The sequence below is a fragment of the Musa acuminata genome, chromosome BXJ3-6, assembly GCF_036884655.1.
Source record: "Musa acuminata AAA Group cultivar baxijiao chromosome BXJ3-6, Cavendish_Baxijiao_AAA, whole genome shotgun sequence".
Classification (NCBI taxonomy): domain Eukaryota; kingdom Viridiplantae; phylum Streptophyta; class Magnoliopsida; order Zingiberales; family Musaceae; genus Musa; species Musa acuminata.
Window position 1 is genome coordinate 39515478 of NC_088354.1, and position 24109 is coordinate 39539586.

At 40.1% G+C, this 24109-nt stretch overlaps 6 protein-coding genes and 1 non-coding gene across 11 annotated transcripts; 2 read left to right on the forward strand and 5 right to left on the reverse strand.

The window, feature by feature from the left end:
• Window positions 1-137: 137 nt before the first annotated feature.
• Window positions 138-944, reverse strand: LOC103974482 (copper transporter 6). Its single transcript, XM_009389334.3, has one exon. The coding sequence runs from the start codon at window positions 836-838 to the stop codon at window positions 242-244; it is 597 nt and encodes a 198-aa protein (XP_009387609.2). The 5' UTR covers window positions 839-944; the 3' UTR covers window positions 138-241.
• An 85-nt stretch (window positions 945-1029) lies between these two features.
• Window positions 1030-4057, reverse strand: LOC135640453 (mitochondrial import inner membrane translocase subunit TIM10-like). 2 transcript variants are annotated; one of them, XR_010497337.1, is made up of 6 exons: window positions 3920-4057; window positions 2705-2989; window positions 2192-2244; window positions 1907-1945; window positions 1548-1768; window positions 1030-1273 (listed from the first exon to the last, which is right to left on the reverse strand). XR_010497337.1 is itself a non-coding variant. In XM_065154900.1 (6 exons), the coding sequence occupies exons 2-6, from the start codon at window positions 2780-2782 to the stop codon at window positions 1223-1225; spliced, it is 291 nt and encodes a 96-aa protein (XP_065010972.1). In that variant the 5' UTR covers window positions 2783-2989; window positions 3920-4057; the 3' UTR covers window positions 1030-1222. The 2 variants fall into 2 exon arrangements, 1 of the variants encoding a protein (XP_065010972.1); XM_065154900.1 differs by having other exon boundaries at window positions 1548-1617.
• LOC135640450 (transcription factor MYB1-like) lies at window positions 3895-8240 on the reverse strand. Its single transcript, XM_065154897.1, has 3 exons — window positions 8103-8240; window positions 6981-7878; window positions 3895-4968 (listed from the first exon to the last, which is right to left on the reverse strand). The coding sequence occupies exons 2-3, from the start codon at window positions 7342-7344 to the stop codon at window positions 4184-4186; spliced, it is 1149 nt and encodes a 382-aa protein (XP_065010969.1). The 5' UTR covers window positions 7345-7878; window positions 8103-8240; the 3' UTR covers window positions 3895-4183.
• A 72-nt stretch (window positions 8241-8312) lies between these two features.
• On the forward strand, window positions 8313-9768 carry LOC135640451 (L-type lectin-domain containing receptor kinase IV.1-like). Its single transcript, XM_065154898.1, has one exon. It carries the CDS (start codon window positions 8587-8589, stop codon window positions 9607-9609), a length of 1023 nt encoding a protein of 340 aa, XP_065010970.1. The 5' UTR covers window positions 8313-8586; the 3' UTR covers window positions 9610-9768.
• A 2501-nt stretch (window positions 9769-12269) lies between these two features.
• Window positions 12270-17050, reverse strand: LOC135640545 (large ribosomal subunit protein eL28y-like). 3 transcript variants are annotated; one of them, XM_065155076.1, is made up of 4 exons: window positions 16910-17050; window positions 16250-16402; window positions 15985-16148; window positions 12270-12564 (listed from the first exon to the last, which is right to left on the reverse strand). In XM_065155076.1, exons 2-4 carry the CDS (start codon window positions 16395-16397, stop codon window positions 12430-12432), a joined length of 447 nt encoding a protein of 148 aa, XP_065011148.1. In that variant the 5' UTR covers window positions 16398-16402; window positions 16910-17050; the 3' UTR covers window positions 12270-12429. The 3 variants fall into 3 exon arrangements, with proteins under 3 accessions (XP_065011148.1, XP_065011146.1, XP_065011147.1); XM_065155074.1 differs by having other exon boundaries at window positions 16902-17050; XM_065155075.1 differs by lacking the exon at window positions 16910-17050 and having other exon boundaries at window positions 16250-16891.
• On the reverse strand, window positions 13381-13466 carry LOC135641887 (small nucleolar RNA R24). Its single transcript, XR_010497825.1, has one exon. It is a non-coding gene; the product is annotated as a small nucleolar RNA R24 (small nucleolar RNA).
• Window positions 17051-17808: 758 nt separating the features above from the next.
• On the forward strand, window positions 17809-23885 carry LOC103990221 (uncharacterized). 2 transcript variants are annotated; one of them, XM_009409297.3, is made up of 4 exons: window positions 17809-18194; window positions 18517-18622; window positions 22805-22960; window positions 23330-23885. In XM_009409297.3, exons 1-4 carry the CDS (start codon window positions 17857-17859, stop codon window positions 23555-23557), a joined length of 828 nt encoding a protein of 275 aa, XP_009407572.2. In that variant the 5' UTR covers window positions 17809-17856; the 3' UTR covers window positions 23558-23885. The 2 variants fall into 2 exon arrangements, with proteins under 2 accessions (XP_009407572.2, XP_009407573.2); XM_009409298.3 differs by having other exon boundaries at window positions 22817-22960.
• Window positions 23886-24109: the final 224 nt, after the last annotated feature.

Below are 24109 nucleotides of genomic sequence, written 5' to 3' on the forward strand. Positions count from 1 at the left end.
CACGTCGTTCGGCTTCGATGGGCCGCAGATCGTGATGGGCCACATGGGCCACACAGTATTCCACCGACTAATGCACGCGTTTGTTGCCATATTATAATATTACACACACAACAGAATACTGTGGGCTGTGCTACTCGGAGTCTAAAACAAGCATACATTGATTGGTACAAATACAAGCCAAGTGGCTAACACAAGCATCTTCGTAAATAATGGACGGACTTGAAGACACATTAAATTCATCCTATTTCATCATAAGCCCGTTACTACTGGGCCCCGCCCGCTTCAGTAGCCCGCTCCCGGTGAGGAGGAACCCTAGAGCGTGGCCGACGATGGCGGCGATGAGCACGCCGACGTTGAAGGACATGACGGCGAGCATGACCAGGTAGGCGAGGCCCATCCGGGCGGCGTGAAGCGCGGTGCGGAGGAGGGCGAGCGAGACGCGGTGCCCCCGCGAGAGGCGGTGGAGGGCCGCGGAGAGGCAGTCGACGAGGGCGGAGGCGGCGGCGACGAGGAAGAGGGCGAGGACGTACGCGCCGGCGCCTCGGTCGCCGGGCCAGCAGGAGAAGAGGATCTGCGCGCGGGTGCTCCAGAAGAAGGTCATGTGCATCATGCCCATGCACGAGGTGGGCATGCCACCGGGAGGGGGCGTCATGCCGCTCATCCCCCCGTCAGCAACCCCGTCGCCTGCTCCCATTTCCATTCCTCGTCCTTGGGAACCAATCACAACAAAGTAGGGTGTATGGGCGATGGGAGACGGCTTTTGAGGTGGAAATTTGGGGGTTGGTGATGCCGCCGAAGGAGGAGGAGCCGATGCGCCTCCGGATGAGGCTAAAAACATGTCCTTGATGCCATCGAGCGGCGAGCATCGATGACGGCTGTCACCTGAAATGGCCAAAGACGGTGTCTCTACTGCTTACCCACAACCTTGTCGTTTACTCGAACCCCACATAATTGGACACCATATATATATATATATATATATATATATATATATATATATATATATATATATATATATATATATATTGTGTACAGACAATTTAGATGAGGTAATAAGGGATTATATATTCAATTGGTAATCAAATAATTCAAGAATTGGTAGTAAGGTAATAGCTATCAAACATTTCCAAATCAATTTTGGAGGTGCTATCATCATTCATTCATTATGTTGGCAGCAGATGAAGAAAGAATTGAGCTATTTGCTCTACAAGCAGCAGCTGCTTCAAACTGGTGGCTTGCCGGAAGCCAGTATGTGTCCAATTATATTTGTCACCTGAAAAAATGATTTTGGGCAGTGAAAATAGGATTTAAGTGAGATTTTTTAAGACCCAGAATATTAATCCAATTTTAATAGGAAAATTTGGAAAAAAAAAAAAAAAGAACTATATCATTAAGAAAAGGTTACATTTATTATTACCACTCATCTGATTTTTGGTTTCTTTCTGATCAAAAAGAAAATGAAGATAAATGACTCCCAAGAAAACAGTAAAAATGGTTATTTAATCCTCGATAAATGCTGAAATAGAGTGCTTCCATGATTAACTCACCTGAATATACTTTGAAACGCAACGATCAACGCAACTGTTTTCGCCAATATAGAGCTCGGAATCTTTGTATCTTGTACAGGAAACATCAAGAAAACCTGACATTATAATTTGGTAAAACTCTTGACAGAGGTTTTTGGAAGTTCATCCATTTTGATAGAACAGTCCACACTTTCAAATTTTCCAGATATGATGAATGAAATATGCCAAATGTGGTCCGAAATCTGTATGCATGATAAACTTGTGTTATCAATTTCATCCCCAATGCATATTTTGATTCATTACATGAATAAACATTCATTGGTCACTCAAGAAAAAGAATAAGCAAGTTACAATCAGAGATGAGCCAATGTGTAGCATACCTTTTGTCAACACACTTGTTGAAACAGGTATGAGCAAGCCTATATCAAAAAGTAAACCAAAACTGGTTAGCATTTGTGTTTAGAACACAAGATTCTGATTTGGTGGTTTTAATAAGAAGATATAATTAAACAGACATTGAGTGACATATCGTAATATTGTTGCAAATATTAGTTGGATTTTATGATTTCTTCCGATATCAGTATCATACAAAATTCAATATAAAGAAAGGAGGTTGTATATTGAACAGTGATCGAGATAGTTTTCATCGACAAATCAATGATTACCGGTTTAAATGATCTATTCTGAAGCCCATTTCTTTCTCTGCCTGCGCAAGCATCTGATTGGTTCGACATATAAAAGCCAGTTAGAATGATCACAAGAACAGCTTCATACCAAACTACAAAAGGCATAAATCATTATGGTGAAGTTTAAGAAGAAAATAGTTCATCTGATCGCACACAGGAAAAGAAGCAGATCGAATGAATGCTTAAAGGTTACATCAAGCAGCATAATTTCTGCACAATCATGGCAAATTTCTCCAGATACACCACTAAATTACAGAGAGAGAGAGAGAGAGAGAGAGAGAGAGAGATAGTAAAACCCAAACTGGTTCTATTCATGGTTATTTGCATCAGAGACTAGAACACAGATCTAAAGGTTGCAGTTGGTCGCACAGATTACAGAAACCAGAATCGAAACCTTGAGAACAGAGGAAATAAAGAACACGGGACATCAGACAATCGTCAGACATCAAACAGGAAACAAAGCCTCGAGATGAAGATGAGAGGCGACAGTACCTGATCTTTATCGAGATTGGATGGGGCGCTTGTGTCAGCCACAGAGGGCGAATCATGACGGGAGAGCCCTCCACCCATGAAGCAAGAGAGGAAGGAGAGAGTTTCTTGAACTAGGTGAGGAGGAAGAAGACAGGAGACGTCGAGGTTTCGGGCTTTAGGTTCGGGTCGTCAAAACCGCTGCCGTGCGGGACACGTAGTGCTACGGATTACTCTCCCTGTACGAGGAGGAGTTGGGTGTCGCCACCGCAGTCGCTGCCCCACCTGACGGCCGAATTGTATTGATCCCTGTAAGAGAGGAAGTTTTGGGGACTGAAATCTCCGCTTCTGTTCTTTTAGTGGCAAAAGGAAACCATCAGAATTCGAGAAACAAAAAAGAAAGAAAGAGATCAGAAGAAGGAAAAGATTTCCATCACGAATCAAAAAGCTGATCCCTTCCGTCCCGCGCAATTCTCGGTTTTAAATCATAGTTATTAGAACTGAATCGGAAAGTCGTTCGGTCAAAGTTTCGGTCGCGGGTTAAATTGACGGGTCAACCGATCGAATCGTAGGTTTAATTAAAAGATGTTTTTAAAATATATTAAATTATTTGACATTATATATAATAACAAATTATAATTAATTAAAAAAATTATACAGAAAATTATAAAATTGATAACATCAACCAACTTTATAAATGGAAATATTGGTGATAATTATACTAAACTGATTTCTCACATCAATCCTAATTTCAATGTAAATATCCTTTTAAATATGAATAATAAAAATTTAAAATTAATGATATTTAAGTAATATCTGATTTTTGAGTGAGCCAATCAGTTCATTCTGATTTTTGAATTCATCATTTTAATAATTAAATTAGACCAATTAATGGTTCAATTTTCTGGACTGACCATCTTTTCCGGTCCGATTCTGATAACTATGCTTTTAATCAAGTCAACTCGAGAACTTTAATGCATTATTAAAACAAAAGGTAAATTTAGGAGGACATTAACTGTCTGGAGAGCAACAAAATCTTCAAATCTGTTCTTCTATGTGACAAAAAAATGATATAAAGCTTGATATTAAGGCCATGAAGCTTCAAAGTTTTCAGGCTAAGAGATGCATACTGCCTTCCATAAAAGGATGAAAAAGTATTAAGACCTCATCTACAACTATCACAAATTGCAAAAAGGAACTAACAAGGCTAGAAGTACCAAAATTTCCAAAGGTTCTTACTTCATATTGTCTTCTTACTCGTAGATGTTGGAGAAAAAGTCTGAAAACTGAACCATTCTGTTTAGCTAATTATACATCAGCATCATCAGAATGTGAGACAATTTTCGCACCGTCACTAATGGAGACTTTAACTTCCAGTCATTCTTAATGGATTCCCTTCATTTCTGATGCTAACTGCCGCTTCCTCATGCTCGTTGACATAGCTTACAAAATTCTCTTCAAGATGCCGAGATGATGATGGAGATCCTTCCCATGCTATAGTTGTTAGATATGTACTCCTTGTGAATCTACCTGTCCAGGTGGACAAGCATACATGCCGGTGTTACTACTGTTCAAGCCACTTCTGAACCATGCGATGCTGCTAATATCTGACACTATGGCAGCCAAATCATCGCTTGAAATCGGTGGTGGCTCCACGAACTCGATGAACTCTTGACCCAAGAGAGAGCTACCGGAATGACTCTTAGCCGGAGTGCTGCAGCAACCATGCCCACACTGGTGTGGAACTTGAGGGTCACAGCAAGTACTGTTGAGCAATTTACAGATGCCACCACCTGGTTTAAAGATTTCATACAGCGGATGACCCAGTTTATCTCCCCTAGACACTTGAGGACCAGCTGACCGACCAGGCATACGATTATACGGGCTGAATGCACTCACTCTTGCAACCGGCCGGTAGAGGTAAGGTGGGTCTTTTATCTCAGGCTTTGGAGCTTCTTCATCTCTTATGATGACAACCTCTCTGGAATCATCAAAAGCATTTTCCCTTAAACTAGCTTCTCTTGCTTCCATGGATTTGAAGGAATTGCTGTAACTAAAAGAGGGAGATTCATCCAGAGAACCTTTGGTTTTCTCAATGGTGGCATCCTTCAAAGCATCAGATGCAGTTGTTTTACACCATTCAGCTTCTTCATTGCATCTACGTCGCAAAGTGGAATTCCAATGGTTCTTTATAGCATTGTCAGTTCTCCCTTCTAAAAGCCTTGCAATTGATGCCCATTTGTTACCGTGGATTGCATGAGCAGCAATAATGATACGGTCCTCTTCATCTGTAACAGACACAACCAAACTTGTTTATTAATCTGAACACTTCCAAAAGATGATTAAGTATCATCATAATTAGTCTAAGATGAAAATCCATCTAGCATAATTAAATGCAAAAGCTACCGGTTATCCCTGACATAGGTTGTTAAGTATAATAGAATAAAGAACAAATTGCAACTTCTATAAAGAAACTAAAGAACTCCCATAAAATATGAGATAAACAGGCTATAATAACCAGTCATACTATTTTTTTCTTGTTTAAAAGAGAAGACATTCATTCACTGGTGTTCACTAGTGTTAAACAGAAATTACATCAGCAACAGAGGAGTATGGAAGTCATACTCGTGTCAAGTATTCACATTATCTTATCTCAGCAGACCAAACCCTCAAGAATGGTTTTGTTACATGCGTATAGATTAGTTAATGAGGCAGCTTTCTTATTTTCTCTAAAAGCCAAACTCAGAATCTTTCTCACTTTTCATTCTCCCATGTGGTATCCTGTAGCATTTATAACTTTTAGTTGTTGTCTAAACATATTCCAGAATGCTAATTTAACTTAACATTTACTAAGTACTTCTTATCATGAACTGTGATGCAAGCTTGCTTATTATCCTACGCTCCCTCTTATCCAATTACACACCCTTTCATATTGAGAAGAACTGATAGGATCTAAAAATAAGGGTGTTGGTTGGGACAACCTCCAACTTTATTGAAGTTGATAAAAAAAGAGAGCATCTTATTAGAATATTCCTAGCCGTCAGTAAACAAAACACGAGTTGTAAAGGCAATGAATGTAGAGCCACCTAAAGCTCTTCCATTGAAATATTACTACTTCTAAAGAAATATATTTAATCAATGAATGGATGCTAGAAATACAGAACAATTAATTTTAACAAAATTGACACCACAAACAAGTGCGACCATCTTTAGTGGCAATTTTTCTCCCCTGCCGAGCTATCATTATACTTGTTTGTCTGAGCTGTCATGATTAGTCACTTCGCGATCATGCAACTAAAAGTTTCCCCAAAGAGAACAAACTAACCTTGAGGTTCGAGCACCTCCTATATCCCTAACATACATCTCGTTTGAGCATCAATAAGCGATGATGGTGACTTAAGGATTTATGTAGCCAAACAAGAAAGAGCTATAAGATAAAACAAATTACTATGGCAAACAAGAATTTATCTCGAAGAACATAGGAGAATATAATCCACGGAAGGTCGTGGAATAGTATAAACTACTATTGTCTATCTTCTCGCATCCCCTTTCTATATCATTAGTTCTTCCTTCATTCATATCTCCATTACTACTCTTGTTAGTTATCATCCTCAAATAACCTGCCTTTATCTATTAATCAACGTCTTAGCTAAAGAGGCTTAGCCCTAAACCAACACGACCAAAAGGTTTATTCTAGAACGTTAGATGCGGATGCAAGAAAACATCCACAATCTTTTGATTACTATCGGAAGTTCACTCTGTTACGAACTGTTCTATTGCAGTAGAATTGAGAAGCCAAATTTATAAAAAAGACCGATGTGCATACGAATCATTGCTCCAAACCTGAACATTGTTCGAAGAAAAGCATAATTACAAATACTGAGGGCACACAGCTTCGAGCATTTGTCCTTCCACCAACCCTACCATTCCATTTTCGTGCAGCATAATCTCTCAAACATTTAGCAGCACAAATGAATTTTTATCATGTGGTAAATGAAAATAAAATTAGGAGGACCAACATGCCATCAGAACAGCCAAGGAAAAGATTATTAATTCAGGTTATTTCCGCAAGACTATGAACTCAAACTCCCAAATCACAAGAATGAGGTTTATCACCAAACCCTTCTAGATTAGATGGAGATCGATGTTAATGTCCAAAAGAAACCTATAAATCTCATCGTTCTCGTCTCGAGGGTTTGGAGGATTCGCCAATATTGTATTGATAGACACTAAAAGAGCACCATCGACAGATATAAACAGTTGAAGGGAGAAGATGCAAACAAGTTACTGGAGGAAGTACCAGTGAAAGGCCGGCGCTTGACGTAAGGATCGAGTTGATTGCACCACCGGAGGCGGCATGACTTCCCGGACCGTCCCGGGATCCCGCGCGCGATCAGGCTCCAGTTCCTCGCCCCGAACTTGCTCACCAGCCGGCTCAGGATCGCGTCCTCCTCGGGCGACCACGGGCCTTTCACCCGGTCCTCCGTCGCCGCCGCACCGCCTCCGCTCGGGGGTCCATCGCGCACCACCCCGTCGCCGCTGCTCCCTTCCCCCGCCGCCGCGGACGCCGATCCGGCGGCCTGGCCGTCCACGATGACGACGGGGGAAGAAGGAGAGGCCGTCGAAGGGGCGGGATCGACGACGGTCTCCGGTTCGGTCTCCATGGCCGTGGCTTCCGTTAATTTCCTCTCTTTTACTTTCTGCGTCCGAAGAAATAATAGCAGGACTACCGACCGCTTAACCGCAATCTGGGCTCCGTAGTCCACCGAGCGCTGACGGATGAAAGAAGAGACCGCAAGTTTACCATTGTAGACAGCACAATCTCCTCAATGCCTCCCCCGTCCCCTTCTTGGGCTCCGTGGCCCAACTCGCCGTCTGCTCCAATGGGCTCATTCTGGATTCGCAACGGCCACGCAGGAAAGGTCTTCGACAAAATGTGGACGAGGGAGGTAACTCTGATTCCCACGGTCGCCATCCACGCGCTGTCGTGTCCAGGCAGCCTTTTGCGTTTGTCGTGGAGTTACGCCACAATTATTGTGGCCGGGGTGTCATCAGCTGCTGCTTCATCGCGCCTCCTCCTCCAATCGCACGACCCGGACGGAAGCCCGAGCCGTGGGCAGGACCAGCCATCACGCGCCGATCGACGCCTCGTTCGCTGCCAAAACCTCGTTGGCTGGCAGCAGCGTGGCGCTCGCAACCTGGCCTCAGAAAAGACAACCCAAAGTTAAAAGAAGAATACATTCTAACGCGGATTGACTGAATCACCCCGGAACACGTTCCCGTATGGCGTGGACTCCCACGGGTATCAGCTCCGCGAGAATCCACATCATCCAGGAAGTGACACCGGGTTGATTCAGTCAATCGAAGACGCGCGGTCCGCAGAAACACAAGACACATCGACGTTCGTAACCCAGCAACCTACCCGAGCGGCTATTCGACGGCCGGTACCCGGCACTTGCGGGACCCGAGCGTCTTGAAGACAGCAGCTCAACGGTACTTTACATCCGTCCGTCCATCTTCTCGCTTAAGAAATCAGACGGCTACATTGCCATCATCAACATCATCTTCTTCTTTTATAGACCTTTTTCGCCCTAGTTTCCTTTTTCTACTACCGCGGAAGAGTAAAGCAGCTGTGTCAGTGAGATTATTCTCGGGCTTCGTCCGCCTCGCGCACGCCATTAATTCTCCTTTTCCTTTCCCCCCTCAGCCCAAAGCGCCAACCCTAACCCTAACCTAATCCATACACCTCCCTCAGTCGCTCGTGCGGCCGACATCTACCCACTTGGATCCACCGCTGCTCTGCCGAACGCCGTAGGAAAGAGCTTCCGACCGGCGATTCGGTGCTATGGAAGAAGAAAGGCGCGAGCTTTGAAAGGGAGTTGTCTCGAAGCTGCCAGATCTCTGCAATGGCCTCCGCCTTCTTCTTCGTCGCCCACCTCCTCTTTGTTGTGTTCTTGTCGGGACGGAGTTGTCAGGCGCTGGATAGGGCCACGGATTTCTGCTTCTCTTTCGACGGGTTTGAGAAAAATCGGAGCTTCGAGCTGTTCGGCGACGCCGAGGTGAGTGGCTCGTCGGCGGTGAGGATCACGCGGCCGGCGAACTCGAGCTTCGGGCGGATCGCGTACCGAAAGTCCATCAGGTTCTTGGGGACGACGCCTGGGTTCTCCTCCTACTTGTCGTTCTCCATCCCTCCGGGCGACGGTCAGGTTCTCGCTTTCTTCCTGATACCGAGCAGCGTTCCTCTGGAGTCGGATCGGCTTGGGCTCTCGAGGAGTCTCGTGGCAGTGAAGTTTGGGAGGTCAAACCGCGAGAAATACAGTGATGGAAGCGGAACCCTTATCGAAATCGATGTCGGTGGCCAAGCTTTGAAGAAAAGCAGCAATCTTTCTGGCGTGGAAGATAAGCTGCAGTCATGGATCGACTACGATGGGAAATCGAAGAGGATCGAGGTGAGGCTGAGCCACTCGAGGGATTCATCGAGGCCGATGAACTCTTCGATCTCCTGCTCGGTCGATCTGTCGAACGCCTTGTGGCGGGAGGCAGTGACGGTGGGCATGAGTTGTTGGAATGCAAACTCAACGAAGACCAGCACTCTGTACCGGTGGAATTTTACATCGAAGCACGGATCGCCATATCTGATGCACTCCGAGCCTCTGAATCCCAATTCATTCCTGGTGCGACCCACCGAGAGCCCTCCTCCGCTTCTTCATCCACGAAGGGCGGCGTACCCTTGGGGAGTCTTCATGGCGATGCTGTTTGCTGCTGCTTGTGGCGCGATGGTAGCGTTCTTCGTGGTGTTCATGTGGCTTGCGCTGGTCTCTCGGCGCCCGGTGGCGCCCGTGGAATACCCTGCTGCGCTCCCGGTGGGCGTCGCATGTGGGAAGATGGTATCGGCTGGAAGTGAGCGTGTGGGGGACGGTAAGAAGTAGAAGAAGTGTCTTCTTCTGCCTGCGTTGTATATTTTGTGTGTTTGTTCCGATCTGTGTTCTTGTGCTCCTCTTGTACTTGATGGAAACTGTAGCCTTTGCGGCAAACCTCCCCGGATGCTATGATTTCCATCGAGAAATGGAACTGTTGCATTTGCTCTCTGTTGTTTCTTGCGATGGAAGAAAGCCGCTCTGCTCTGTGTGCAATTTTTCTTTCTTTCTTTCTTTGTTGGAACGAGATCCGAAACAACCCGACATTATCATCACCTATCTTTATTGGAATTGTTAGCTGCTGCCATCATCATCATCATCATCATCATCATTCTTTCTTCTTTAAATCCTCCTTGATGATAATAATTGCTTCGACCTCATGCAATCGCTGCTGACGGTGCAGTGAAGCAAAGGTTAGCAATGTGGAGGAGGAAGACATTTATTTATCTTTCAGCTCAGTCTTGTAGTTGATTCAGTGATCTCTCCCACCATCCACACCGTCTGAAATGAGTATTACTGCGACTGGCAATACTCGATGTTGTTGTAACAATAATAAATGAGACCTGAAAGGCATCATATCACAATGAACCCGTGAAACAATAAAGGCGAGAATAGAAAAAGGAGAAATACAATGATTTATTTATTACCTTCAGTCACTCGAAATATAATGATGATGATAATAATTATGATAAGACCCGATGACGTCAGATGATGTCTCACGCCTTGAACGACGTGATGATATCTGATCAAACGGACCGGAACACTAGCCGAGGTGCATTAACACTTACTCAGGCTCGGTTCTTCACGCCACGCCAAATCAATGTCAGACGCAACCAGCCTGCCTCCTGTAAGCGGGCACATCAAGAAACAGTAAGCCTCCCTATAAATACCCTCGTACTCTGAACGAGCGGGGGAGGACAGAGGAGACAGAGAGGTCGCATATACAAACGCTTCTTCTTCTGAAACTCCCTCCACATCTTCTTCTAATTTGATCGTCGGAGGGGTCGGGTCGAGCTTCCCGACCCGACCCTTCCGCCCGGAGGAGACGACGAACCCGTCCCGATCGGACCATCGCACCCGACCGCCTCCACGGGCTCGAGGCACGCCCCCGGGAGATCCCCGACGTCCGGACCCAAACCGAGCCGCGTCGGCCCCGAGACCACGGGCTCTCAAAGTTGCTTACCGCAACAGGTTGCACAGCAAGTAGGATTAGAACAAACATAAGGTGTTTTTATTTACTGGGAACGTCAAAAAGAGGAGACAATCGGGTTTAGCAAATGAACGCGTGCTAATTCCAGATGAGACCAACCGACATAAAAACAAATTGCCGCAGCGGCCGGCAGGGATACTTTCCGGTGATACAACGAGGCGTTCCTTCAACGTGTTGCTTCAACTACTCCATGATCAGAATCGAAGCTACCCAAGGAAGCGAAGCGAGAGCTGTGGTGCTGCGAGTGGGCCCTTTACACCCACGTACTACAGCTCAGTTATGAAGCTTTGAGCACACGGCACATCGAATCAAAGCAGCAAGACCTGTGGAGACACTGAAATGAATGCTACCGGGGCACCAATTAACTATAGAACGATAGCCTCGTGACGACAAAAGAGAAGAATGAAAGATGAGGTAGGTTTGAGCTACTGTTGACCATTTGTTACCTTCACGTAGTTCTTGTGATATGGCATGACAGTAACTCCGTAGCTAATCCACCATGCATTCTATTGATATAACAAGAAACTATCTATCGCCGATGCCTTCCTCAGGTCGGTCGACGAGGATCACCAAAATATTAGTTGGCACCGTATCATTGTCGTGTCAGCACCATCTGTCGTTGCTCTCTCGCATCCAACATGATGCCATCTCTCCGGCTACAAGAAAAAAAGTACAGCGCTTGTCCTATCGCTTCCTGTCACAAAGGGTGTTGCCCTCAAAACCACACCAATCGAATCTTGCTGCCATCCCTTCTTCTTCTCCATCTCTCTTTCACGAGATTGAGAGAGAGAGACGATACGGGCCCCCACAGAAAAGGATGACTTTGGACCCATTGGTTCTGATGTTGATTAGCCTTGCAAATGTCTATATATAATACCACACGCCACACGTACAAGATGGATAACACTCCCTGCACCTACAGAACCATCTATATATAATAAATATCACATGCCACACTTACAAGATGGACAATAATACTCCCTTCCTGATTGCACCTACAGAACCATCTACAATACCACATGCCACACTCACAAGATGGAGGATAATACTCCCTTCGTGATTGCACCTACAGGTTCTGTAGGTGCAAAACATGGAGAATCAATTGCTACAGATAAACAATATGACTCTCAGACTTTTTTTTTTGTAATAAAAAAAATATCCAAAGAGAAATAAACAATGTTCGTTGTATCGTTCATTTAAAGTTGAACAGAATCTAATTTCTAATGAAGCTGTGATTGACATATAATGAGCAGATTGATTGAATTCATACATTTCACAAAACATTGCTAGTATAACATGTTTGGTATTGTCTAAGGTTTCCAGAAACACACGGCTCTTCATCATGGCTTAAGAAGCAAAAACAATTCTTTGCTGTTATGAACAAAGATCATAATGTGCCAAGACTTACTATTCGAACACTGCTTGTATCAAGATCATGTGCCAAATATTAAAGAAGTTCATCTCAAATAAAACTAGATTATTAAAACTCTTGTAATGAAATCAACAATAGAAAACGAGTTAACAAAATTCCGGGTGACAGCAATTCTTCCACTAAAACTTAGTGAACCAAAGACCAAATAAAGGACAGCTAAATAAGACAATCCACGGACACAAGCATTGATCTAGTTTCTCACTTTAAGAGCCTGTCTGTTCCTCTTCTTTGCGCCAGACTTGGCAACCTTAAGGCTTCGATGTACCGCACTCAGCCGTGCTAGAGCTGAGTTGGTCAGATCTGGCCTGTAGTGGTTGTCAGTGACCTGCAACAGGAGATGGAACATTTCATTATCAGGTAAGTTTGTTGGGTTGAGTAATTATGTTCATTAAGATGCAGAATCAGCAGTGGGAGTATAGCAGAAGAGAGGTGGAATAGTTCATATTACATAAATACAAAACTAGTCACAGGATCTCGGAATGGTTCAAAGAAAAATAAATACAATGCGATAAGATAACAGATTAGTATAGGGCGATAATGTTTTGAGGCCACAAAACAAATCAACTCATGCTTTAAACATAGATCCCCAACTCCCCAATGATTAATATTTGCCATCGGTGAAAAGTTTTGACTCAAGTTATAAACAAAGAATGTGGGGGGTGGTAAACAAGGAACAGACCTCAGAAGCCAAGCACTTATGTATAGTGAGAGTGTAATGTAGAGTGCCAAAATAAAAAAGAAAACAGAAAGAAAAGTATGGGAAACATTCTATACTCAAAATGAGATATTTAAACAATTGATCTATTTACAAACAGAAGAAATTAATGAAAATCAGAAAAAAAAAAGTTACATAAAGGAAAATTGTTTTCTAAAGGAGAATTTAGGGGAAAAAAGGAATGGAGAGGCTTCTTATATGTTACAGATCATCATAGCAGCACTTCTGTTGTGTACAGAGTGTAGAGCACCAAAAGAGCAAAAAGAAAACAGAAAAGGAGAAGTGTCGGAAGCGTTCTGTACTCGAAATGAAATATTAGGAAAAAATTATAACTACCGAAACAGAGGAAATTAAAGAATATTATTCGCAGCAAAACAGAGAATGCCTTTTTCTAAAGGAGAATTTAGAAAAGAGAAAAAAGGGAACATAGCTCAGAAGCCAAGCGTAACTAGAATATTTCATTGAACAACCAATCCCGTGAGACGCGCAATGTTACTGATCACCATTGCAGCACTTTCATGGAGTGTAGAGTGTAGGGTGTAGAGTGCCAAAAATAAAACAGAAAAGGGAAAGTATAGGAAATATTCAATACTCAAAATGAGATAATAGAACAGTTGTGCATGTAGAACAAAGGAACTTAAAGAATAATATGAAAAAAAAAAAGTCACATAAAGGACAAAGAGCACCCGACTCCACAATCTACTATTGGCTTGACCTACAAACTGAAAATGTCAGATTGAATCAATCAAATGTAGAAGTGGAAGACAACTGTCCATCTAGGATCAATAACAAACCGTAATATCCCAACTATTTGGGTCATCTATGTGCATTTATTCCATCTAGTTAAATTAAGAACACCCAAATCTCTTTGTACATTCTTGTAAGTTCCACAACTTACAAGAAAAATGCAGCTTCGTTTGCATTATAATAGTAACACAAAATTAAGTACTCTTCCATCCTACAAACTAATTGACAAGCTATACCATCATCTTCAGTTATCATGGATTATATATGGGTAGATTGGGGGATAGCTTTTCTTATTAGCTAGGACTAGGTCATCGAGCAAGTATTATGGTTTGTCTATAATGTTACGCAGGGTTTCCAAAATTCATTGATCTTACTGCGATCTTTAGTTGTTTCATTTTGCCAATTTACTTCATATCTTCCTTTTTCTCTTTCTAATTTTCTTGATTTTCCATCATTTCTTTTTAAATTATTTTTCAGAAAGGACATGATTTAATCAATCTAATATATCTAATTTATGAGTCTTGATATGACTAGTATAACTAAGAATATTCAATATATGAAAACATAGGAATACAAACAAAATTTGGAATGGATAAGAAAAGCAATCATATGTCACCCAATGATTTAAAAAGCGTTAAGCAACAAAAGACGTCAAGGTCCAAAAACGCCCGTGGCGCTAGACGCTCGCCCGAGCGAAGTGAGACGCTAAAATATAAAAATATATAATATAACTAATAAATATAATTATTTAAATAAAAATATATGTTATTAAATTAAGAAAATCGAGTACAAAATCACAATGTCACATTAATAAAAAGTCTCAAAAATCAAAACAATAAAATTTTACATCAAATCTATTTAGTTGCTTTGTACACTTGCCATTTATTATAAAACCTAACAATAATTTTAAATAAATAAAAATCAATAGTATTAAAATCAAAATAATATATTATTAATTTAATAAATAAAAATACTATTATTAGTATACAATTAGCAGTATACTGTTAATATACTGTTATCAGTATAGTGAGAAGAGTGTGAGAAGACCGAGGCTGCTGAGGCAACGAGGTAGCAGGCGACAGTGGTAGCTAGAGCGACGACGACAGTGGTAGCTGGAGTGGCGGCAACAGCGGGAGCAGCGACAGCAGTGGCGAGCAACGACAGCAGCGACGAGCAGTGAGCAGCGATTGTGGCAGCGGCAAGCAGTCGGCGCGCAACGATTGTGGCAACAGCGAGTAGCGATAGTAGCGGCAAGCAGCAACAGTGGCAGCAGAGAGCAACAATTGCGGAGAAGAAATATCGGCGGCAAAATCGCGAGTGTTAGGGTTAGGGAACTCGAGGAAATCACGAGAGGGAGCCTGATATCGGTGATTTAGTTGGTTTGATTAAACCAACTAAAGAACCGAAGACCAACCAGACCTAAAAATCTGGTTCGATCGCTGGTTTAACCTAGGTGCTTGCCCGAAGCGCCTGACGCCTGGGCTCGGGCGAGCGCCCAGGCAGCGCCTCTTTGAAGCGCACCGCCTGGAAATGAAGAGAGGCGCTCGGGCCTCGTCTCGCCTCAGCCAAGCGCCTAGTTAAGCGCCCGAGCACGTATTGTAATCACTGATGTCACCACAAACAAGCCCCAGATAATACGAATAGCCATATAAGGTGAATTAAAGTAACCAAAAACACGGTCAATATGCACAGATCATGCAATAAAAAGAAACTCAATTGGTGTCATTTGTGTATTAATAATGCACTAAACTGAATGGCCTATATGACAGTTCAAGGTTCAAAAAGAGCGTGATTGCTCAATCTTCAGAGTCTATGAACAGTAGATAGGGAACAGATGAATAAAATACAGAGAAAAATTTAGCTTAGGAATTTGGATATCAAATTCATTTGTTTAAAGTTGAGCTAAGAAAAAAAGAACCATCATCTAGTTACTGAGTAGTAAAGACAGAAGAGACAGGCATTAAACAACTGTAAGAATACAACAGAAACATGGTAGGTCTTCATGAAATAGAACTACAATTTAAAACTAGACATATGCATTAATTTGATCTAAATTGTCTTACCTCAGTAAGCTTATTAGGCATGCTTAGTCCTATAGAACTATCAATACATATTTAAGTCAGAAACCAAAATATGCATGTATCATAAAGTACAATTTACACTACCAGCTACAATTGAAATTTGTCAAAGGAATATGATTCTAAGAACCGGCAAACAGGATGTGCCATAATGCTAGCAATCTAATAACACATTCAGATCTTAAGAAACAGAGGGAGCTGATACCTGGTTCATAACAACTTTTGCCATCTTACAGAACTCCTTCTTCATGACTGATCTGTGATATAAGCTACCAGGCTTGTTCTGCTTCTTTGTCTTAGTCGTCGCAATTGCTATGGACAGGTCCTTCCCTCCAGCCTGAATGGTCACTGTCTTCTTGTTTGCCAACCCTGTGATTTTTCATTAGATATATGAACACATCAAAATGTAAATGAAGCTCAGATACTTAAAAAGAATGGAACAAAAATAAAACCAAGGACTAATTTCCTACCGGAGTGCTTGTAGGAATTGACATTATAGAGATTGTTTGGCTCCTTGCTAAACTGCACCATGGCAGTATCGTTACCGAATTGCTTCACAAGGAACGCATTGTTCTTCTTCACAATCTCCCAAATGAGTGAGCCAGGGACGGTGGCCATCAGTGCTGCAAGGTATAAAAAGTCAAAAAATTAAAGGAAATAAAAGGAACTACGACATCAACAATCGAAACTAAGAGGCCAATCCACTCAAGTAGAACATTGCCTTTAATCAAACAAACAATGATGTCAGAAACCAATAACAATTAGATAGAAGTACTTAAGAAAGAAAGAAATAACATCACAGACCACCAGCAAATCACATATACTAAGAAAGCATAGTTTATCTCATGCCATTGTCAACGGAATGTTAACTTGTACCATAAACCGATCAAAAGGAAACGAATACCAAAACGTAGATAACAAATAAAGATCAGAGATCCTAATATATACCTAACAATCACCTAAAAGGATCACCAGATACACAAAATAAATGAAGATATAAAGAGAATCTATCAGTGGAAATGACCAAAATGATAGAAACAATCGCTCGAGAACAAACGCAAGTTCAAACCGCTAAAAAATACACATAAAAATAGCTAAGTAAACAGAGTTTCAGATGCGAGCATTAGAACAGCGGTTGCAGGGGCAAAAAGAGATGAAGGAGTTCCACTCGGTCGTTCCTATTCGCCTCGATCGCCGCCCTGGTTCGTAAACCCTGGTAGAACATTTTCTAGCGGTCAGCCGCGATCACCAAGCGGAATGACATAAATGGCCCGTAACGGCAGCACATGGGGTAGGGTACACACAGATAGGCAACGAAAGGCTAAAATAGTAATTATGCGTTACGAAAAATCTGGGTTCATGGACGAGTCCACTTCCGTAGGGCCTCCTCTCCCTTCTCTGGGCCTCACTCCCGCGGCCCAGCAAAGACACTTGAACGTTTTCTTGAACCGTATTTTTTATTTTTAAAAATAATTAAAAAAATTTATTAGATTTTAACTTTTATTAATTTATTATTATTATTATGTTTAGAATCTATAATGCGGTAGTATTTTGGTGTAGCGAAGCAACAAATTGTGGGATCCAAACTTTGTTTGTTTTCTTAAGATCAAGACGTGTACTCCAGAGCCACAGCGTCATTTAACTTTTAGTGTTAAGATGCTGGGCTCGGGTAACACTATAAATATTTTGAAGTCTCGTACTTTTCAATCAGTGTGGGATCAAATAATCTTATCATGATATCAACAATGCGAAAACGATGATAAGAGATGAGATATTTTTAAAATTAAAAATATATTATCTAAGAAAAATGAAACATGAAATAGCGGACACCATCTAAGTATAAAAAAAGAAACTTTTTGAGGAAATCACATAACATAATTACAGTGTCACTATTTTTCTTTTTAGCTCTACAAGGATATAGAACTATTCTAAATATAGTGGGGCATATACTAAATTAATTAATTTCCGAGGATATATATATATATATATATATATTAGGATATCTATATATATTTGCTATGTTATGTGCAATAGGGCTTGCGCTGCTTCTCGGTAGGTGCCTGAGACTGCTCTCTCCATGGAGGGAAGCGAGAGCGTATTGGAAGCCATATTCCAAGAACCGGCCTTCGGAGGACCGGAAGAAATCCTAGACGACGACGACGATGGCGGAATTGAAGAGGAGGGTAAGGAGGACGTCGAGATGGTCGACGCCGAAACCCTAGAACCCGGCGGCGGAGGTGGATCGGCCGCTGGCTTGGCTGGAGGCGACACTCCGCCGACCGAGGGCGGATCTGGAATCCAGAGCCGCGGTCGAAACGGCTCTAGGGGCCGTGGCAAGAAGAAGAATCGCCGGAAGAGGAAGGGTGGTGGCGGCGGCGGCGGCGGTGCTACTGCCAGTATCGCCGACATCAATAGGTGATCACTTCATGATGTACTTCCATTGTTCTTCTCAGGAATCGGCTTTGTGGGTTCTGACCAATGAATGGCTTGATAACCTTTCGATCGGACTCACCACTGCGACTAGTCTTATTGTCTTTGTTCCTGTTCCAACGTATACGATCACAAAGACTCGATAAGAATACAACTACAATATTGTCATGAAATAATGACAGATATCTATTATCCAAATCTGTTAGATGGCGGATATAGTTGTGTTTGTAGTTTGTCCTGTTAATCCTTTTAAGATCCTAGAAAAGTCATTGTTACCTAATCGAGTATTTCTTTTGATGTTCAACAGGTTTGTGATAGAAACATGCAGGCATTTAAAGGAGCACAAGTCATACTTACTCTGGAATGCTATTGGTTGTCTTGGTGTTTCTGTTGTCAAAGATCTTGTTAAGGAGGTATGTATTTCATGATCCATCTAGAGTTTTTGTCATCAAATCTTCCTGCTTGAACTTAATGTTGTTGGAATTAAACTTGTTAAAGTATCATAAAATGGTTAATTTCATCAAAAGAAAGGTTTTGAGTGACATATAGAGTTTTGAAGTTGTAAAGAATTTTGAGTGAAAGATAGAATATCTTGCCTTGTCTTACTCTTCCTTTGTGTGATAACCCTATCCCTTCTTCACATCAAGTTCAACATTTGATATTAGAGCTCAGTTTAAGTTATGACCTCTTCGCTAAGCACCATCCAACTCCAGATCCCTAGATTGACAAAAGAAAATTATGATATATAGTGCATCCAAATGAAGGTTCTTCTATGCTCCCAAGATGTATAGGACTTTGTAGATGGATTTGCTAAATCAGGCCTAGCAGCAGAAGGAGCAATGAATGTAAAACCAAGAAAACAACTCAAAGATAGAAAGAAGGAGAAAAAAACTTTGTTCACAATCTATCAAGGGTTTGATGATATAATGTTCGAGATCATCGCTCGAGCAAATACTTCAAAAGAGGCTTTGAAAATGCTTCAAAAAGTATTTGGTGGTGTGGATAAGGTAAAAAGGCTTCGTCTACAAGTTTTATGAATTGAGTTTGAAAAATTACAACAAGGTACTTCTGAATCTATTTCTGATTCTTCTCAAAAATCATTTTTATTATTTATCAAATGAGACGAAATGGTGAACAAATAAGTGATCAAAGATTACTAAAAAATATTAAGATCTCTAGATCTAAAGTTTGATTTTATTACTGTAACGATTGAAGAGTCCAAAGATTTTGAATAAATGTCTTTAAAATAACTAATGGGTTCTCTTCAAGTTCATGAACAAAGGTTTACAAAAAGAGAAGAAAAATTTATAGAGCAAGCACTACAAATCAAGCTTACTTTTGAAAATCAAGATGAATCAAAATCTCCAAAAGGAAGAGGTTGTGGATAAAGACAAAGAGGCGGCATAAATTAGACTAATAAAAAATCTCAAAACAATGAAGGTGATGAAGAAAATTCTAACCAAAGAGGTCGAGGTTATGGTCGAGGATGTGGTAGAAATTTTAAAAAATCTGAAATACAATGTTATGTTTGCAAAATATATAGGTACTATTCTTTTGAATGTTATTATAATCCTAACAATCAAGGTGATAAGGCAAATTTTGTTGAGGAAGAAAAGAATGAAAATCAAGTCTTGCTAATGATTTATGATAATTTGAAAGAAGATCAGTCTATGACCTGGTATTCATATACAGGAGTCTCAAATCACATGTGTGGCATCAAAGAGCTATTTTTAGAAATGAATACATGTTATTCTGGGAACATTACATTTGATGATCTATCTCAAAGACCAGTAAGAGGCAAAGGTAAAATTTTTCTTGGTCTTAATAATGGAAAAGAATTATACATTTCAGATGTTTATTATGTTTTTGATATGAAAAATAATATTCTAAGCTTGGGTCAATTATTTGAAAAATGTTATGATATTGAGATGAAAGATATAACTTTCTCAATTCATGATAAGAATAAAACATTGATATAACATGTGAAAATGGCGAAGAATATGATGTTTCCTGTGCTTTTATGTATTTTTGATCGGTCAAATTGTTTTAAAACTGATATTAAGGACATTTATACATTATGACACCTTAGACATGCTCATTTAAATTGAGGCTTTGAAACTTCTAGAGAAGTGTAATATAGTGATAGGAATGCCAAGAATTGATCACCTATCAAAGTTATGTGAAGTATGTGTCATGGGCAAACAAGAAAGAAAGTCTTTCAAATCAAGAAGAACAAAAAGAGCATGATATCGACTTGATCTAGTGTATTCAGATGTTTGTGGCCTCATCAGTCCAGTATCACTTGGAGGAAGCAGGTATTTTCTTATCTTCACTGATGATCATAGTGGCAAAATTGGGGTTTACATGTTAAATAAAAAGAAAGAAGTTTTAAGCAAATTCAAATATTTTAAAATTTTGGTTAAAAGTCAAAGTGATTGTAAGATTAAATGTTTAGGAATAGATAGGGTTGGTGAATATATATCAAATGAGTTTGAAAGTTTTTATAGAAATAATGAAAACATCAATTCACCATGTCATGCATACCTTAACAAAATAGTGTTTCAGAAAGAAAAAATAGGACTATTCTTAATATGGTCCAATGCATGTTAAATAAAAGAAGAATTCCTAAAGAATTTTGGGGAGATATTGTTGCTTGTGTAGTTTATTTGCTTAACAAACTTCTAACAAGGCGAATTGATAATGTTACACCAGAAGAAGTATGAAGCTTACATAAACCAAGAGTCGATCATTTGAGAATATTCGGAAGTATTGCATTTGCTAAGATACTAGAAGAAAAGAGTATTAAACTTAAGGATAAAAGTCAGAAATGCATCTTGTTAGGTTATGCTGAGAATTCCAGTGGTTACAAACTCTACAATCCTATCACAAACAAAGTTGTGATGTCAAGAGATGTTGAGTTTGATGAACAACGGATTTGGAACTGGAAAAATGATGAGCAGTATAAGAAAGCTATAGCTTCAAAAGAGGATGATATAATACAAGTACCGAAGAGTTTTTGGTTGAATCATCACCTAGATCGGTTAGGTCACATGATTCAAGAAGTCCGATTGTAAGAAGGATAAGATCGATTCAGGAGTTATATGATGTGATTCGAATGATTGATACTAATAATGATAAGCTTTTTTATTTTATATTTTTGCAGGATATGATCCATTAATCTTCGAAGAAACTTGTAGAGAAAAAAAATGACGACAAACTATAAATGAGGAGATTCATGCTATTAACAAAAATGATACGTGAGAGCTTACTACACTTCCAGAAGACCACCGAGTGAACGGTGTTAAGTGGATCTTCAAAACAAAAAGAAATATAAACAAGGGAGATGGAGAAATACAAGGCACGATTGGTTGCAAAGAGATATAAACAACAATATGGGATCGACATAAGATTTCATTTTATAAGAGATCATGTCAAAAACAAAGAAGTGGAGTTACATCATGTTAAGACAAGTGAACAAGTGGTCGATATACTCATGAAACCTCTTAAATTTGAAATATTTCAACAATTTCGAAAGAAACTTGACATAATAGATGAAACGAGTTTAAGGGGGAAGAATATTGAAATTAAAGTTTTTAAAGCATCATAAAGAGATTAATTTTATCAAAAGAAAGGTTCATTGCATCAAAAGAAGAAATACAGAAGGACAAACCAAATTGACTATTGATTCTTGAAAGGGTTTTTTTAGAAAATAGTGATTCATACTACATTTAATTAATATAATGTATCTTTGGGGACTATATAAACCCCTTATGTTGGGTCATGAAACATATAGAGTCTTGAAGTTGTAAAGAATTTTGAGTGAAAGTTAGAATATATTGCTTTGTCTTACTCTTGCTTTGTGTGGTAACCTTGGTAACCCTATCCTTTCTTCCTATCAAGTTCAAAAGATGTTGCAAAATTTTTCGTGGCCAGCTTAAAATAGTAATATTTGATTTGAGTTGACATGGTAGAATACAGTTGTGAGCTGTTAGTCACATTAAATTCTTTGCTAATTAGCTGCTTGGTTTAGGTTGGCTGCATTTTCCATATACATTCTCTACCTTGCTGGATACATTGGTGCCAGAATGTTATTCATGGTTATTAGCAGAGTCTTTCGTTGATCAAACAATCATGTGTTATAGTTGAATTGTCTAGGCCAAAGTTCTGCTTGAACATACATTTCTTGGAGCAGATTATTCTTTGGTGCTTGTTAGACATTATATATTCTCTTCTTAGTACAACTTTAATTTAATTATTAATTTGAAAGGAGCATAGACATTAAAATGGTTGTTTGTGCTTAGAACCCTCTTCTAAGATAGTCAGCTTGTTATCATGGCTTAGGATTTTCCTTGAAGAACATGTTCTTTTGATTGGAAAATGATGTTGTTGGCTCTTCTTATACAACTTCTGAATTAGTGAGAGGCTATAACATCATTTCTTGCATCTTCCATGTCTTAATAGTTTCCTTGTTTACAAATGACATAACTTGCAAATTTTCATTAAGATATAAAAGAAAATTCGAAAAGTACAAATGAGAAAAATGTGGCAGGGAGACCTGAATACCATAATTTTGTTTTTCTTTTGGTATATCTAAGTTGCAAATGCAGGTGGATGCCATCCAGCATTGTGGTGGCCAGAAGACTGCTGATGGACGGCGCTTCCGCACAGGAGGTGGAATTTTGTGGAATATTCTGAAAACTCGTGAACCAAAGGCATACAAGGAAATCATGAGCAAGGGCAGGGAATTCGAGGTATGGAAACCAAGCGCATGCATGCGCTCTGTTGTTTTATAACTACTCCTAGAATGCTTCTCTCTTCTAGATGTTTAAGATTGAATCAATTTGGGATTCTTGAAATTGCTTGATAATGTACAAGGAAATATGGTGTGTGTTGGCTTGATGATATTGGTACACACAATAATCCACATCTACAATCATGACAATTCATGCATCTGACTGCACTTGTGCTATTCTTGTTTCAGTCGACATTTTGATGCATCTTGCCTAGAGCAGTTTCACTTAAACATTAGTATCTTAATTGCCTCGTCAGATTCTTATTGTGAAACTGTCCAACAGTGTACATTGTGCTGATAATTGAAGCTTTTGAATACTCTTGTGCAGAAACAATTCAAGGAATCAAAAGCTAAGATGAGACGTAGCAATGAGGCACAAGTTTCCGACACAAGTATACCCAATGAGGCAGAAGTATCAGACAATTCTGAGCGTGGTGCATATGTCGAGAAGAAACTTGAATCATCAGAATCCAAGACACAGCACAAGAAATTGATGGATAGAATACGAGTTCCAGTTTCATACGAAGATCTGCTCGAGGAGGGTGAGATATGTTAAAGAAACCACGAAGATTGTGAACAGAAATACAGTGCAGCCATATCTAATCCTCATGATCCATTTTACTCCATAACTAAACTTCTAAAGCAGAATTCCATGCAGCTGGTGCTTCTCTCTGGTCAGGAAAATGCATTTCCTTTCTTCATAGATGGGATGAAATTTTTTGCTCGGTAAAGAGTTTAGGGTCTGTTGCTCAATGGGACAAAGTTAATCAAAAAATACTGTTAAGCTATGCATCTTGATGCTATCATGTACTCCAGCTTATAAGATCGCTATTTGTTGATAAATTTTTTTAACGATTCTCTAGATAATATTTGGGATTTGAAAAGCCTTGCTGTCAATTGGTTGGTCTTGTTTATTTTGTGATTGAAATGCTTTATGAGAGAATTATTTAGGTAGGTTATATACACAAATCAATTCTAGAATTTTTTTTTGGCATATTCACAAGTTCAAAATTTCAAGTGTATCTTTTTCATCTACAGAACAAAATACAGTTTACCAAGTTAAGTATATTTTAGGATGATTAATTATATATTATCTTTAGTTATCTTT

What these genes read in the sequence shown, in the direction of transcription:
- LOC103974482 (XM_009389334.3), bottom strand. Translation starts at nt 838, where the DNA reads ATGTTTTTAGCCTCATCCGGAGGCGCATCGGCTCCTCCTCCTTCGGCG.
- LOC135640453 (XM_065154900.1), bottom strand. Translation starts at nt 2,782, where the DNA reads ATGGGTGGAGGGCTCTCCCGTCATGATTCGCCCTCTGTGGCTGACACA. An exon ending in AGAATAGATCATTTAAACCG is followed by an intron (nt 1,946 to 2,191) that starts GTAATCATTGAT and finishes TTTTTGATATAG; the next exon opens with GCTTGCTCATACCTGTTTCA. An exon ending in GCGTTTCAAAGTATATTCAG is followed by an intron (nt 1,274 to 1,547) that starts GTGAGTTAATCA and finishes TCATTTTTTCAG; the next exon opens with GTGACAAATATAATTGGACA.
- LOC135640450 (XM_065154897.1), bottom strand. Translation starts at nt 7,344, where the DNA reads ATGGAGACCGAACCGGAGACCGTCGTCGATCCCGCCCCTTCGACGGCC. An exon ending in CAAGCGCCGGCCTTTCACTG is followed by an intron (nt 4,969 to 6,980) that starts GTACTTCCTCCA and finishes TGTCTGTTACAG; the next exon opens with ATGAAGAGGACCGTATCATT.
- LOC135640451 (XM_065154898.1), top strand. Translation starts at nt 8,587, where the DNA reads ATGGCCTCCGCCTTCTTCTTCGTCGCCCACCTCCTCTTTGTTGTGTTC.
- LOC135640545 (XM_065155076.1), bottom strand. Translation starts at nt 16,397, where the DNA reads ATGGCCACCGTCCCTGGCTCACTCATTTGGGAGATTGTGAAGAAGAAC. An exon ending in CAATTCCTACAAGCACTCCG is followed by an intron (nt 16,149 to 16,249) that starts GTAGGAAATTAG and finishes GAAAAATCACAG; the next exon opens with GGTTGGCAAACAAGAAGACA. An exon ending in CAAAAGTTGTTATGAACCAG is followed by an intron (nt 12,565 to 15,984) that starts GTATCAGCTCCC and finishes CTCCTGTTGCAG; the next exon opens with GTCACTGACAACCACTACAG.
- LOC103990221 (XM_009409297.3), top strand. Translation starts at nt 17,857, where the DNA reads ATGGAGGGAAGCGAGAGCGTATTGGAAGCCATATTCCAAGAACCGGCC. An exon ending in AGTATCGCCGACATCAATAG is followed by an intron (nt 18,195 to 18,516) that starts GTGATCACTTCA and finishes GATGTTCAACAG; the next exon opens with GTTTGTGATAGAAACATGCA. An exon ending in TCAAAGATCTTGTTAAGGAG is followed by an intron (nt 18,623 to 22,804) that starts GTATGTATTTCA and finishes GGTATATCTAAG; the next exon opens with TTGCAAATGCAGGTGGATGC.